Source organism: Oxyura jamaicensis, chromosome 10 (genome assembly GCF_011077185.1).
Source record: "Oxyura jamaicensis isolate SHBP4307 breed ruddy duck chromosome 10, BPBGC_Ojam_1.0, whole genome shotgun sequence".
NCBI classification, from domain to species: domain Eukaryota; kingdom Metazoa; phylum Chordata; class Aves; order Anseriformes; family Anatidae; genus Oxyura; species Oxyura jamaicensis.
Genome location: NC_048902.1, coordinates 10802706 through 10816469, shown reverse-complemented (window position 1 = coordinate 10816469; position 13764 = coordinate 10802706). Strand labels below are relative to the sequence as shown.

Genomic DNA, 13764 nt, shown 5'->3' with positions numbered 1-13764 from the left:
AAACTCATGCCACACGAAGCAGTGTCTAAGAGAAGAAAGAGCTGCCACCACTACACTCAAGGTGTGTCTTCTAAGCTCAGTTCATAGATTTCTCAAATTCACTTCAGCACCGATGAAGTACCAAGAGGCCAGAGTGCTAAGACAAATCTGAAGGCCAAGCTTAACACCAAAGGGTGTGTGCATCGATGCTGCAAGCAGAAACAGCCACAGCCAAGCACCGGCACACAAATCCTACCTGTGCTGCCATGCCTGCCCCGGGCTCATGAGTGCTACAGTCCTGATGTTCACAACAGAGCAGAGGAACCTCAGTGCAGGAAAAGGTAAAAAGCAGTACAGGAGCAACGCTCACCCTGTTTGAACAGTGCTGCTGTGTCTTTGCAAAGCTACCACTGCCTAATCCTGCTGTTGCTCAGTGCCTCTTGGCAATCGCTCTTTCACGAGGCAGCTTCACTAATTCACGTAGGACCTCAGTCCACTAGTGGAAAGGGATGGTATGAAAAATGCAGTGCACACGCTCAGCGAGTTAACCTGCAGTGAGGCAACATCCCAACACTCCTTTCACATTTTCCTTCCCTGGCTCTCAAGGTACTTGGCTATTGCTGACACCATCAAGCACATCTCCCTAAAGGGCACCTGCAGACATAGTTGCTTTGGCTTTGCTCCCCAGTACCCACAGATGATGTGTGTGTCCTTTCTTTCACATGACGCTACCCAAACCTCTCCAGGCACCACTGGGGACTGCGACATCTCCAGAGATGAGGAGGGGGACAGCAGAAAAGAAGCAGCATTTCTAAGGCAGAGATGATCTCTTTGCCTGCCAAAGCAGTTGTCTAGAGGGGCGTGTGTGTTTGCACTAGCGAAGAAGTCTGGATCAAAGGTGGAAACTGAGCTATGGCAGCGAAGATTCCCAAGACCCAAGGTTGAGGGGTTGGCAATGTCTCCTGCCAGAGGTCCTAGGCTTGAAGACAGAGAAAATCGTGCCTTTACCAGAAGAACACTTCTCTCCAGGACACACAGCACACCCACCACAAAGAGGAAAATACCCTTCTCACCAGGACAAAGCATCTCTTCCAGCTTCAGAGAAGTCAGAGATGGGGCTGGAGTGGGGGAAACTATTAAGGGAGAAGAGGAGAGCTGGAGACAGAGCTACAACCGTGGTGAGGCTGCTGCTCTGACACGAGCTGCTCTGACTCAGCCCCAGCACTGGAAGGAAGCAAGGCCAGAGGACCTGCCCTGCTCCTCATGTGGGGAACGTGACGTTACTGCCAGGGCAGGCGATGGACGTGTCCCTGCCGGCAGCAAGAGGGCTCGGGAGGCTGGCTGCAGGCACACCCACCAAGATGAGCACCCAGGAAAGCTGCGGAGGGAGTTTCAAGAAGGGAGAACAAAGGCTAATAAAATGCAGACGATGTAGGAAAACCCAAGGATGGAAACTATGCGCAACATCACCCTGGAAGCCCTGCCGTGAGCTTCCTCTCCTGTGGCAGCAGGAGGCATTAGTCACCTCTGCCCTTCCCAAGCTCCGAGTGTTGGGCCCTGGGCCACGTGCATGGTCACGCTTTACATGAAGCTGCACGCAGAGCCCACCCAAACAGCAAGAGCTGCTATTTTTGAAGCACTTGAAGAGCTAAGGAGCAGTTCTGCCTGGCATGGCTGGTGTCTCTCAAATCTCACAGTACAGAAAAAATGCTCCCTGTGAAGCACCCCAGCCTACAGCACACGTAGCTGGGTCCAACCGTTTGCATTACCTACCCGTTTGCTAATGCATTTTATACGGTCTCTTTGGCAGAAATACTTCCAGAGGCAGTGTCCTGCAGTAAAGGAAGAGAGAGCCCACCCTGCCAGCCAGTGCATTTCAAACTGACCACAAAAGGAGCTCCCAGGCAGCAAAATCTCTTGAGAAAACCCACACTTCTGCAGCTGGCATCTAGTTTTCTGACGCACTCATCAAGGAAGTCTTTGCATAGGAGAGGAATGCAGGGCACAGCAACAATACCATCAAACTCAGTCAGGACTCTGGTAACATCTTTGTGCACTTGGCCTAAGTGAATCACTGTTAAGCATTTACTAAAGCTGCCAGATCTGCACATCATCAAATGAGAAGACTATCATATTGTCCAGAACTCAGACACTTGTGAGTTTTTAGAAGGACAGAGTCGTTCAGGTTCTAAACATTACTGTGGCAGAACCCCATGCAGCTCTTGGGTAACTGGTCAATTACGGAATTAAAGGGTTGCATTTGCCTTTAGGCAGAAATTAGTTTTCACCTCCCAGCTGCTGGAGCTAATTAACGTTTTCACTGCCAGACCAAGTAGGCCAGTCTTGTGTCTCTACTCCTCCAGAAGTTATTAAATTGCACTTAAGCCAATCAGTAAATTTAACCAGCAAATATCCTTGAAGCTCTTACATGTTCTATGTTGATCATCCTTCATAAAGAAGCTGAATTCAGTCCAGTTATTCATCTTCCCTAACATTGACTTCCAGGATTTTCAGAGGCATTGGCACCCAGGACTTCAGATTTATACAGTACAAGGGGAATAATTTCCCTTAATTAGGAAATACTAAGTGTACTTTAAGTGACAGAGCAAAGCAAGACAGCCTGATACTGCCACACAAATACCCAAACTGTCACTTCACTTGCTGGGTATAAGGCTGCTCTTTCACATGCCTTTAAGGAGAAAAGTAGCTTTTCAGAGCAACAACGTCCACAGCAAGGCAGGACAGGAGAAGGTTGCCCATAAATATCAAGCACACCCTTAGCAATGGAGTGGAGAAAGTTGTAGATCTTAGGGAATAGGAAACAAGGAACCATGAACAAATTCAGCTTCAGCACCCAACCGCCAGTCATTAAATACATCAAAAGCCCCCAAAAAAGGAAAAATGTCAGCCTGCTGGGGTTAAAGCACTTCTGGGGGAAGAGCAAAGGTTATCAGAAGAACTAATACTTTGTACCAGGTAAGCTGCCATAGCTGGTAAGAAAGCCAAGTTCTGGTTCACACAAGCCTTTGGGAAAGGTATGGCCAAGTGTTAAGTCTCTTGGAAAAGCCAGCCTTTCTTAAGGAGTCACAGAGAAGGGACCCAACCCCTCAGCAGCGATGCAGCTTTCTCAAATTCACTGAACCCAGCTATGCCAAAGGCACTAAATACAGCCAAAGGAGGTGAGTTCTCCCCAGGTCAGAGGAAAGCTCTTCTAGCTATTTCTACATTTGCATGTAATTTTTCAAAACAAACACAAACATTTAAAGTAATGAGCTTTCAGTGTGCTGCACAGACAAAGCTCTTCACAGACAAACACATCATAAAAGCTCTGTGCGGTGAATTAAAAGAATTTGATAGCCAAGGACAAGAGAGCCTTTGTGAGCAGACAGTCACCTCACAGGTATGGGCTCCTGAAGCTGATGCAAAAAACAGTTCCTTGAGAAGCGCAGAAAATTCCCCAGAGGCAACAAGCCAAACTAAACTCTTTTCTCAGCTCATGTAATGTACAAATATTTGACTAGAGACAGCACCTACATGGGTGTCTTCGAGCGTCTCAGCCTGTCAGGTGGGGGATGTGGAGATGCCTACAGGTCCAGATCTTTACCTAGATGAAGGCTCAAAGATTAAAAAGGGGTTAATTCACACAGCCAAGCTAGCTCACCCTACAAACCAGGTACCAGGAACGGTAGCTGGTTTCTTATGGCCGCCAGGAGCCCTGTGGCACATACTATTCAGACCTGACTGCCAAAGGCTCCAGGAGCAGTTCACAAACAGAGGCAACAGCAGCTCCCCGCACTGCAGGGAAGAATATGACCAGACAGGAGCAGAGCTGCAGCAGCAGGGTGAGCCAGCAGCCCTACCACCACCCCCTGCCAGCTCACCAGTCCCTTCCCCACCCAAGGACTGGATCACCCACCAGCCCCAGCACCAGCTCAGCTCTGCAGCAAGGTTCCTCAGATGTGATTCAAGAGGTAGAGTTGATCTTCCTGCTATAGCAACCATCATCCTCAGATGACAACACTTAGCAAAATGTAGGGCCTGGACTGATTACATCCACTAAGCACACCCCAGCAGGGTGGGGCCAGCAGAGCAAAATATGCCCCAGACTTCACAGCAAGAGGATTTGGAGAGGAGAAGGCAGTAATCTGCCCTAGGTTTTGACACGAGCAGCTACTGAAGGTTGCTTCCGCAAAGGTAAGAGGGTGGAACCTTAATTCTGTCTCTCAACTTGAAGACTGGAAAACAATAACTGAGAGGTCAAAGTAAGCCTCGTTCAAAGCGGAAAGATTGAGAAACAGCCTTCTGAAAGGACCATGTTGGGACTTCAGCCTACAAACACTTTAGCAACCTCTGCTTGTTGTCTAGTCATACCTGTAACTTTTCCTCCCAGCCACCATCACTCAGAAAGGTTCAAAGAGTAGCGGTGGGAGATGGAAACAACATTTCCAGGCCATGTTCAGGTGGAAATTTTAATGAGGGAACCTTATGAGGTTACTCCAGCTGTCAATTCTTCTGGGCAAGATACGCAGAGAAGAGCTTGACCTTTGAGGAGAGGTGGAGGGAGCTGGGCTGCGTTAGCATGGCAAAGAGAAGGGGGGATCTAACAGCTGTCTGCAGCCAACAGCTGCAAAGAGGATGAAGACAAACTCATTTCAGTTGCTGCAGAAAATGAAAAGGGAAAGAGCCACAAATTGCAGTCTGGGAGGTTCAGAATGGACTCCAGGAAAACTTTCTTCATTAGGAGGTGGTGCAGTCCTGGAATAGGTACCCAGACAGGTGGGATCCCCAACTTCAGAGGTTATCCAGACCAAGCCAAACAAAAACATGGCTGCAAGCACTGGTTGGACTAGGTATCTCCAGGACACAGGATTTCTGAAAGGCAGGGAGCCTGAAAAGGCCATTTTGATCACTACAGATAATCAGTGGAAAATGTCCCCAGCAGGACAGCAGCAAGAACAGCAAAGGAGGACTGGAGAGGGACAATGTGGCTGGACACATAAAGGACTGTGAAAATACTATGTACAGGTCACCACTTAGCACAACAAGTGATAGAACTCTGCTCATAGCAAAGCTGCAAGAATAGCACCAAGCAGGGTGTAAAATATGCTGGTTCTGCCTGCCTTATCAAGGTGAGGATTAGAAGCAGATAAAACTAATGTTTATAGGCATGACATAGAAGTGGAAATGTAATAAGCAAGAAAACTTGATCCATGTGTCAAAGGCACAACACAAACCAAAAGCTGAAAGCTGAGGTCAAAAAGAGCTCAAAACAGAAATAAAAATAAAACAACCAATGATCAGAGGCACCAGGAGCAAGAAGAGCATCTGTAACTACGAGGCCTGTCATACAGATGCATTGCGTCTTCTCAACAGACCTCCTCAAAGTCTGACAGAAGTCTAGGGCTTGATCCAAGAACCGCTCACTAGCCTCTGGTTTATTCTTAAAGCACTGCAGCAACTCCACCTGCACAACCTGTCTCTGCTAGAAAGCAGAAGTAATTAGCCTGGTCCGCTGACCTAGCAGAGAGATACCAGTTGCAACCTGTATGTTTTATAGATTCCAATTAGTGCAAAGATCAATGTCTTCTCCTGGGGAATGAGATGTGCTTGGGATGCCCAATGGAATAATAAGGAACTAGTCAAAGTGTTTGCTGTATTATGGGAAAAAGGCACACTAATAAGTGTTTAAAGAACTTACCTGTAACTACCACAGTTGCTGCACCCATCATCTTGGCAACAATCACATTAACAAGGCCAATTGGTCCTGGGTACAAAGGGGAGAAAAAGAACACATACAACTGTCAGACAGCACCAGCCATAGGCTCTGGAGGTGCCCAGAGCTCGCCCTGTTCCTGGGCTAAAGGAAGCTCTGAAAGTGCTTCCAGGTGGGCAGCTCTGGGATCACAGCATCACCTCAGTCCCAGGGTAGTGAGACAAGGTATTGCTACAAGAGGGACTCTGCAGTGAAAACACCACCCACTTCTCTGCTCCCTCAAGGTGGAAGGAGCAGTATGCCCCTTGTACCTTGGGTTCAGGCTGCTCAAACTGCAGTGTTATAGTGCAGCATGGGCAAGAAAAGACTTGAGCCCCCCCGGCACCCCAGTAACTCTGCCATGACCCACACTTACAGCTGAGCCTAGAAGCACAGCTTGCACCCTGTTCATCACCCCCCACACCACAGCTGGCAGAGAACCCAAGGACTGAGTATGTTCTACCATACCAGAGCCACACACGAAGACTTTGCTTCCCAGAGTGACTCCCGCTCTTTTGCAGGCATGGATTCCCACCGAAAGGGGCTCAATAAGGGCCCCTTCTTCAAAGGTGACATTATCTGGAAGCCTGCAAGAGCCAGACACAAACAACAGTCACCAAAGAGGTTTATGAAGGTGATGAGGAAAGCAATAATACCTGAAAACCAAACACCGGTCTAAATCACAGCTGCAAAATACACTCTTACCCATGGCCTGAGAAGTGCAGGGCTGGAAGGCATTCCAGGTTATGTTTTCTATTTCCCCTACTCTGAAGTACCATCAAGTACATTTCAGCCATTTACCAGTGAGGTCTGCCTAAGCACCAAACAGAGGGACCCACAGACTTCCCCATGCCATCTGTCCAGTGCTTGGCAATACAACACTAAAACTCTTTTGCTGCTCCTTCCATTTGGAATAAACCACACAGCTGCAAATGCATCACCCCAAATGCTGTCCTACATCTGGGACCCATCGGTGAGATCCCAGCCCCCTCGTTTGGGTCAAGTCATCTACCTCCACAGTTCAGCAAACGTCTTGCTGCCTGACACGAGCCAATGGCAGTGACACATAAAGCAAAGGCAGCCAGAACCAGCTCTCCTATTTGTGCCCTGGATATGATGCATTAAGTGTTTCAAACAGTGGACTGGTTCCAGCTGTGCACCCTCCCAGCAACCAGGGTAAATGTGTACAGAAGGTATCAAAACACCTTTTGGACAGCAGTGTAACGCAGCAAGCAGAAGTGACGGAAAAAAGCAGAGTGGTGTGAAACCCTTCTGAACTGACAGAAATAAATCCCAGACTTCCACCAGTGTAGCCTCTCACACAACAGGTGCCAGGACAGCCCTGGGAAGCTTGAGGTCAAAGATCAGCCAGGCCAAAAGAAGCCAAAGTAACATAAATGACAGTTATGGGAAGGCAGCTGTAAGACATCCATACATCCTTTACCTCCAGGTGGCTGACTCCAAGAGTTTGGTTGCCTGAGAGTTTGGCATCACATCGTGCAGAAGGGTGGACAATACCTGCCCAAATGTGCAAAAGCCCTCTGAGCTCTGCCATCAACTTTTCTTGGAAAATCTGTGCAGAACAACTTCCTGCTCTTGATGCTCTGCATCAGATGGCCATGGCATTGCTGAGCTGAACCCAGGAGCGCCAGGCTTTGTGTTTCACAGCTTAAGCAAAAACATTTTGCCAAGTAATATCCCCAATTATTCACAATGGGGGGAAAAAAAGCAGATCTTTCCCTAGAAGCCAGCTACAAACCAGACAGTTCCTCCCGGGCAAAACCTTGTGATATCTTGTTAGTGAATGTTATTTTACTGAAACGCAAGAACCAGTGATAGCGGGTCTGGGCAGCAAGAAGCTGGGCCCATGCAGACCAGCACCTCATTCTGGCAGCAGCTGCCTGTGATCCACTTGGAAAGGAGCTTCCTGCCTGAAGACTCTCATGAGAAGTAAAAGCATTCAAATGCCTCCTTCAGAATAACTTGATCCTGAATGCCACCTCTGCAGACACCAAAGACAAATCCTGGCAATGTTCTTCCCTTCCTTCTCATGGAAGAACAAGCTCCATGCAGTCTGAGAAACAAAAGCTCCAGAGAGAGACCAGTCTCACGGGACCAGAACCTTACAATATTTTTAACTCCCTGTGTAGATGCACTTAGGTGGGTACAACGCTGCAGAGGCTTATGCAGATTTCTAACATATTAATTTGCCAGAGGACTTAAGCACACACTTGCGTTTAAGCAAACGTGTCAGTCCTACCACAATTAAAAACACACTCAAGTTTGATCAAGTGGATATGAAAACTGATGTGTGATTCTGGCAGCTTAGTGGAGCCTCTCGGAGGCACATAAAAAAATCAGCTTAGCAAGGACACTGCTTTCTGCTCCTCTTTTGCTGTAACTAGGATGACTTTGTTTCAAATGCCAGAGTGAAGTGTCAGCAGTTGATGTGGTGCTTCCTAAGAAGCAACAAAAAAGCCAACTCAGCTCAAACAATCAGACAATGACCATCAGGCACCGGTGCAAGAAGGCAAAGATATAGAAAGACAAAAGAAAAGAAATCAAAAGCAGGGACCAAATAAGAAAAGGAAAGTAATTATAGGATAAAACAACAGTGACATCCCAAGAAACATGCTAGAAATGTCTGTTTATGTCTGGCACCGAGGGGATAGCGACACCTGCCTGATAAACCCTTTGCAGAGCAGCTACCCTCCAAGCCTTATACGTGTTATTCATGGACCAGAAAGCAATAAAAAAATGTTGTGTTCAAGTAAAGAACGCTCACTGTGACACTCAAAAGGGCCAAAGGCAATTGCTTCAGCTATTCCCCCCGGGGAGTATCTATTGCTCCGCAGAGGGCGCAGCGACTGACTTGTAGCAGTAACTGGCATTGTGCTTGTAGTAGCGGCACAAGTTCCCATCGTCAGGAGGCGTCGCGCAGAAGAAGATGGTTGGGGACAGGTTATAGCGGCCAGTTTTGCAGAACTCGTCTGTTTCTCTCGGGACGCCGGGCTCGATGGCCACTCGATCACCTGCCAGGATGAAAGGAGACTGTCACTCAGGGAGAAGGTGGGTACATAGGTGCAAGTAGCTGAGAACAACCGCAGAAGAGAGCATGAAACCCTGGCACAGAAGCATGAGGGACATCTGCTAACTGAGAAAGATCACACTGCACGCAGCAGGCAAGTTCCTAACACTTCCTTTACAGTGGCCTCATCACTGAGATCTTCACAGTTATATGAAAAGAGTTGGTGTTTTGGAGGCACAGACACCGAGCAGATGGAGGCTCAGTCACATACAAACCTCTCCCCAGCCGCCATGCACTCAGTCTTAGCAGATAAATAGGCAGCCCTCACCCCAAGCAATCGCATGGTGATCACATTTTGTTCAGAATCTCTAGTCAGAACAGGAAATAATTATGCCAGAGCAGGGGAGCTCTGCTGGCCACCAAGCTGCCAGCTGGAAGGACCTGTTCCTTGGCAAGGGAACTCAAGATGCAGAAGTGGCACCCAGGAACCAGGCAGAACTCAACAGGGAACAGAGATATCTCGATGCTACAATAGTGTAGTCCAGGTGGCTGGAAGGACACCTGTTGCAGGACAAAGAATAATTATTTCATTGCAATTACAAGGCAGAATGGACTAAGTCAAACAACTGTGGGACCACACTGCAACCTGCAAGTACACAAGGGACACAAGACAGCCCTTTTTATTTGGCACAGGAAGCCAGCCAATGCCAAATCTCTCAGTATACCTCTCCACCAGGCTCTCAGTCAGGCACAGTGATCAAAGTAAAAATCCATTCTAGCCCACTACACCAATCAGAGATATGGCACCCAGGGAACATCCAGTAGGAAGAGGAGCAGGATATGCTGAGTGTTCTCCAAGCCTCATTATATTCACTTCTGGGGACTTGCAAGCATGTGGTTTCTCTGTATTTAGTAATCCTCAACAATTTCTCTGTCAACTTCCACCCCGTAAACTTTTAGCATCTTTTATGATCCTTTGCCAAGGAGACCGGTAGGTCTGCTACATCTTAGGTGAACACCACACCCAGACTCTATTGTCCTTTGCTCTTACACTGGAAGAACCAGAGAGAACGTGATCTTTATTATCTTTAAAATAGTATTTAAGATAATATCTATAATCTTTAGATTAGAGATATTAAACAAAGGTTGTTTAATATTACAACCCTCTCCCTGTCCTCCATTGGCTTTCAGACCTCTGTCATGTAACCTGGAGTTGTCCATTTAGCTCCTAGCTTGAGTTCCTAGCTTAGTCAGTTGTCACAGATCTGCTGGTCCACATGTCCGACCACCTTGTCCTCTGAATCTTTTTCACTTCTTTTACATTGCTATGGAAAGGAGAAAAGACCTGCATGCAGAGCTCCAGATGTGGGGATGCACACAGAGGTGCCATGAGGTACTCTGAGCCTCTGAGCCTTTCCTAACGCTGATTTGCATTTTTCTCCCAACAGCCTCACTCGTCAGCAGTGATGGTCAGCCCTTCATTTTAGATACGAAGCTGGTTTTGTTTCTTCTGCCATGGGCACCGCTTTATGTTTACCTGCATTGAATTTCATCTGCACCCCATTGCCCAGGCACCCTTAAAGCCTCTCTGCAATGCCTACTAACTCTCCCTTGTCCTCTTCACTCTGCCTAACTTGCAGTCATCAGCAAACTGCAAAATTCCATTTTCTAGGACATTCATGAGCACAGCAAACCGTAGAGGTCACAACACAGGGCCTGGTCCAGTTGCTCCAGTGACCTTCACTGCAGGAGGTCCGTTGCTCCTTCACAAACACACACAGTGAAAAAACATTAACAGCAGGTTGTTGGCAAGAGTACATGGTTTCTGAAGCTTTCTCTGGCTTATTCAAAAGGCGCCTTTTACCATTGTGCACTCTCACCTGCATTAAAATAAGATCAGAGCAGCTCAAGATATAATAAGATATCAAGATATTCCTAAGAAATACCATAAGCCACTGCAGCCAAGCTGGGTGATGCACACCACTGTAGCACTCTTGGAAGGAGGTCAGACCACGCAACTCACAGCTCATAACAGCAGATAACTTAATACCACGGAAAGGCACTGCCTGATATCACTGCACTCACAGGAACCAATTAGCAGGAAAACAAATAAAAAGAGAGATTTGATTCCTGTCACCTGGTTTCAGATGAGTTACTCCTGATCCCACTTTGACGACAGTCCCGGAAGCTTCATGCCCCAACACCATAGGATCCTTTACAACAAAATCCCCAATTCGACCATGCTGCCAGTAGTGCACATCAGATCCGCAGATCCCAACAGAATGCATCCGCAGGAGGACCTCTGCCAGAACAGGATGAAAAGTACCTTATAGAAAAACTTACCTTCTTGAGCACTGGGAGAGAGTCGTGTTTGCTGTCCCTGCACCCCAGAACCATGGCCAAGCCAGCGATGAAACATCCACATTCACCAGCATTGAACAAACGTACCAGAACCACACATTCACCTTAGGACAAATGGCATGTTCATGAGACGCCTGCTGAAATATAAAACTGCAGAAGGATTTGCACCTAAGGAAAGCTTAAAATATGGGAAGACCCCTGTAAATGAAAGCTAATACAATCTAGGAGGGGCACGACTATTACTGGAGCAAAATGAAAAGAGCAAGCCCATTTAATTTCTCCCTAAGCTACAATTTCATCCCTGGAGAGAGTTAGTGAATCAAATTCCTATCAGCCCATACACCTGGCCTACTAATATTTAGTCCTACAATTAGATCGCTTGATCAGTCCCAAGAGCTTTGTAATGTCAGAGACATGAACTGATGAAACAGGATGCAAAAAAGCCGGATAATGGGATATACCTGTGGCTGCTCCAGCAATTCTTTTCAAAGGGAAACACAGCATTATCTGTTTCAGCTGCAGATCTTTTTTTCTTGGATTATTTTATACTTTCTCAGAAATATTTTAAGTTTATAGTATCATGGAGAGACAAAAGAGCATGAGAAAAGAAAACAGACTGGCAAAGGCTGTCGGCAGAAGCAGTCACCTCTAGACCTACCATTGGGACCCGGTTCTGGGATCGGACGGTTTTCCTGTGGACAAACAGAAAAAGAAAGGCATTCAGCTGCTTGTGCACAGCAACGGGAAAATCTTGTGGAAAGTCAGTCCAGGTTACATCGGTCAAGTCCACATGCTGACCAGGTTTTTGTTTTGTTTGTTTTGTTTTCGTTTGTTGACGTTTGTTTTGTCCCACCAAGGGCACAGTACAGAGCATTAGTTTTAAAAGAAGTTGATCTAGATGTAGCCCCTTATGTAGAGAACGTCTGATGTGTGTGCAGTCTGGTAACACATCAACGTTACAGACCGCCTCAGATACCTCAAAGAGATCAAACACAACAGCCCATGGCTAGAGATTAAAAAAAAAAAAACAAACACTTTTTTTAGCTGAAAATGTGTATGTGGCATTTCACAGCCCCTCCCTCAAAAAAAAAAGAAAAAAAAAGAAAAAGAAAAAAAAAGAAAAAAAAAGTGTTTCTTTCTTCAGTAATATTTGTACTGAAAACAAGATGTTTTGGTGGAAAGTGAATCCTCCTGCCTGGTTTGTAAAAAATAGGGACTCAGGTGGAAGCATTTTCTGGACACACATTCTGTTCGCTGTCCATTGTTCATGCAGAAGTTCAGAGACAGCAACAGGTGTAAGTGAGGATGTAAAGGAGATGAAGCAAATGTTTTCTGTGAAAGGAGACATTTAGTGAAGATATGGTAAACGCATAAGAAACAATACAACCTGAAGTGGCAGCAAATGAGAGCCCATTGCAACTGTACCAGATCTAGAGGAGAATTAACAAAATAGACGCCAGTATATTTTCACATTACACAGACCAGCTACTGAATGACTCACGGTGACTCTCCAATGGCAAACAGCTCCCCAGGATTGAAGATGGGTGTGGGGCGGGCATTACAGGAAAGATGATCTCACCTAACTTTAGCCATCAATAATGTAGATCAAAAGCCCAGAGTTTACTGTCTAAACTCCTTACGTGATCTGTAGGACAAAGCAATGAGGGCCGTTCACACTGTGGCAAAGAGTCACTGAGAAGCCTGAGAGGATCACAGCTCGAAGGGCTGCCGGCAGTGCCAGGGGAGCACTGATGACCATCTCTCATGTCTCTAGCAGTAAGAAAATCCCAAAGAAAATTCATGTCTGGGTGTAAGCCCCTTCAGAAACCACAACACAGACAGGATGAGCCAGCATCTGCTGCCACAGGTCTCATATGTCTTTCTGAATCGCAGGACTCTGGGAATGTGTTCCTCAAATAGAGGGACCAACTCAATCCTCACTTGCTGGGGCAGTGCCTTTTACTCCTAGCAAAAGTCAGGACGCTGCTGTAGGTTCTTTTAGCGAAGACTGCAGTTGTGTCACAGCTGGCAGGGAGCCATGCAGGAATTATCCACACCAACACCGCCTGGCCTTTGGCACGTGCTGCTTGTGTTGTGCAGATATGGTAAAAAATCAACTGTTTCCTTAGCAAACGCCCCCCAGGAGAGCTGCTTAGGTATCCGAAGTCTGCCTGTTCGTGACAGCTCTCCTGCCAACTCTGTTTGTACAGAAAACTGCCTGTCACTGTTTGTCCATGCAATCCTCACCGCTCTGACTTGGCACACTCCGGGTACAAACCCCCGGCAGCCCCACACCTGCCTCGCCTCCCGGGCGCACCCTGGAGAGGCAGGAACAGTTCGAAGCCCCGATTGAAAGCAAATGCCCCCCTGCACGGTTGCAAGGCTGCGCTGACAGGCACAGAGGGCTCTGCTCCTCTGAGCCCTCCTTCCGAGAGCGTTTGCATGCGGCAGCCGGCAGCACGCCACCTCCAGCTCTCACTTTCGGGGAACGCCTTTGCTCGGGAGTGCCCGCCGGGCGCAGGGGCTCGGTCCCCTCCTTCCAGCCAGCGCAGGCCGCCCCGCTGACACCTTCCGCACCGCCGGGGGCCCCGGGGAGGCCTCGCCGCCTCGCCCCGGCCCCGCGGGCCCTGCCCGCTTCCCCCCC

General features: G+C 47.6%; 1 protein-coding gene across 1 annotated transcript in view; it reads right to left on the bottom strand.

Moving 5' to 3' along the window:
* The window catches only part of SORD (sorbitol dehydrogenase), a 31538-nt gene that overhangs the window by 5547 nt on the left and 12227 nt on the right, over nucleotides 1-13764 (bottom strand). Inside the window, exons 2-6 of the mRNA XM_035335942.1 lie at nucleotides 11779-11814; nucleotides 10897-11061; nucleotides 8604-8763; nucleotides 6200-6318; nucleotides 5678-5743 (exon numbers count right to left, since the gene is read on the bottom strand). Coding sequence (XP_035191833.1) covers nucleotides 5678-5743; nucleotides 6200-6318; nucleotides 8604-8763; nucleotides 10897-11061; nucleotides 11779-11814 — 546 coding nt within the window. The remainder of the gene's footprint in view (nucleotides 1-5677; nucleotides 5744-6199; nucleotides 6319-8603; nucleotides 8764-10896; nucleotides 11062-11778; nucleotides 11815-13764) is intronic.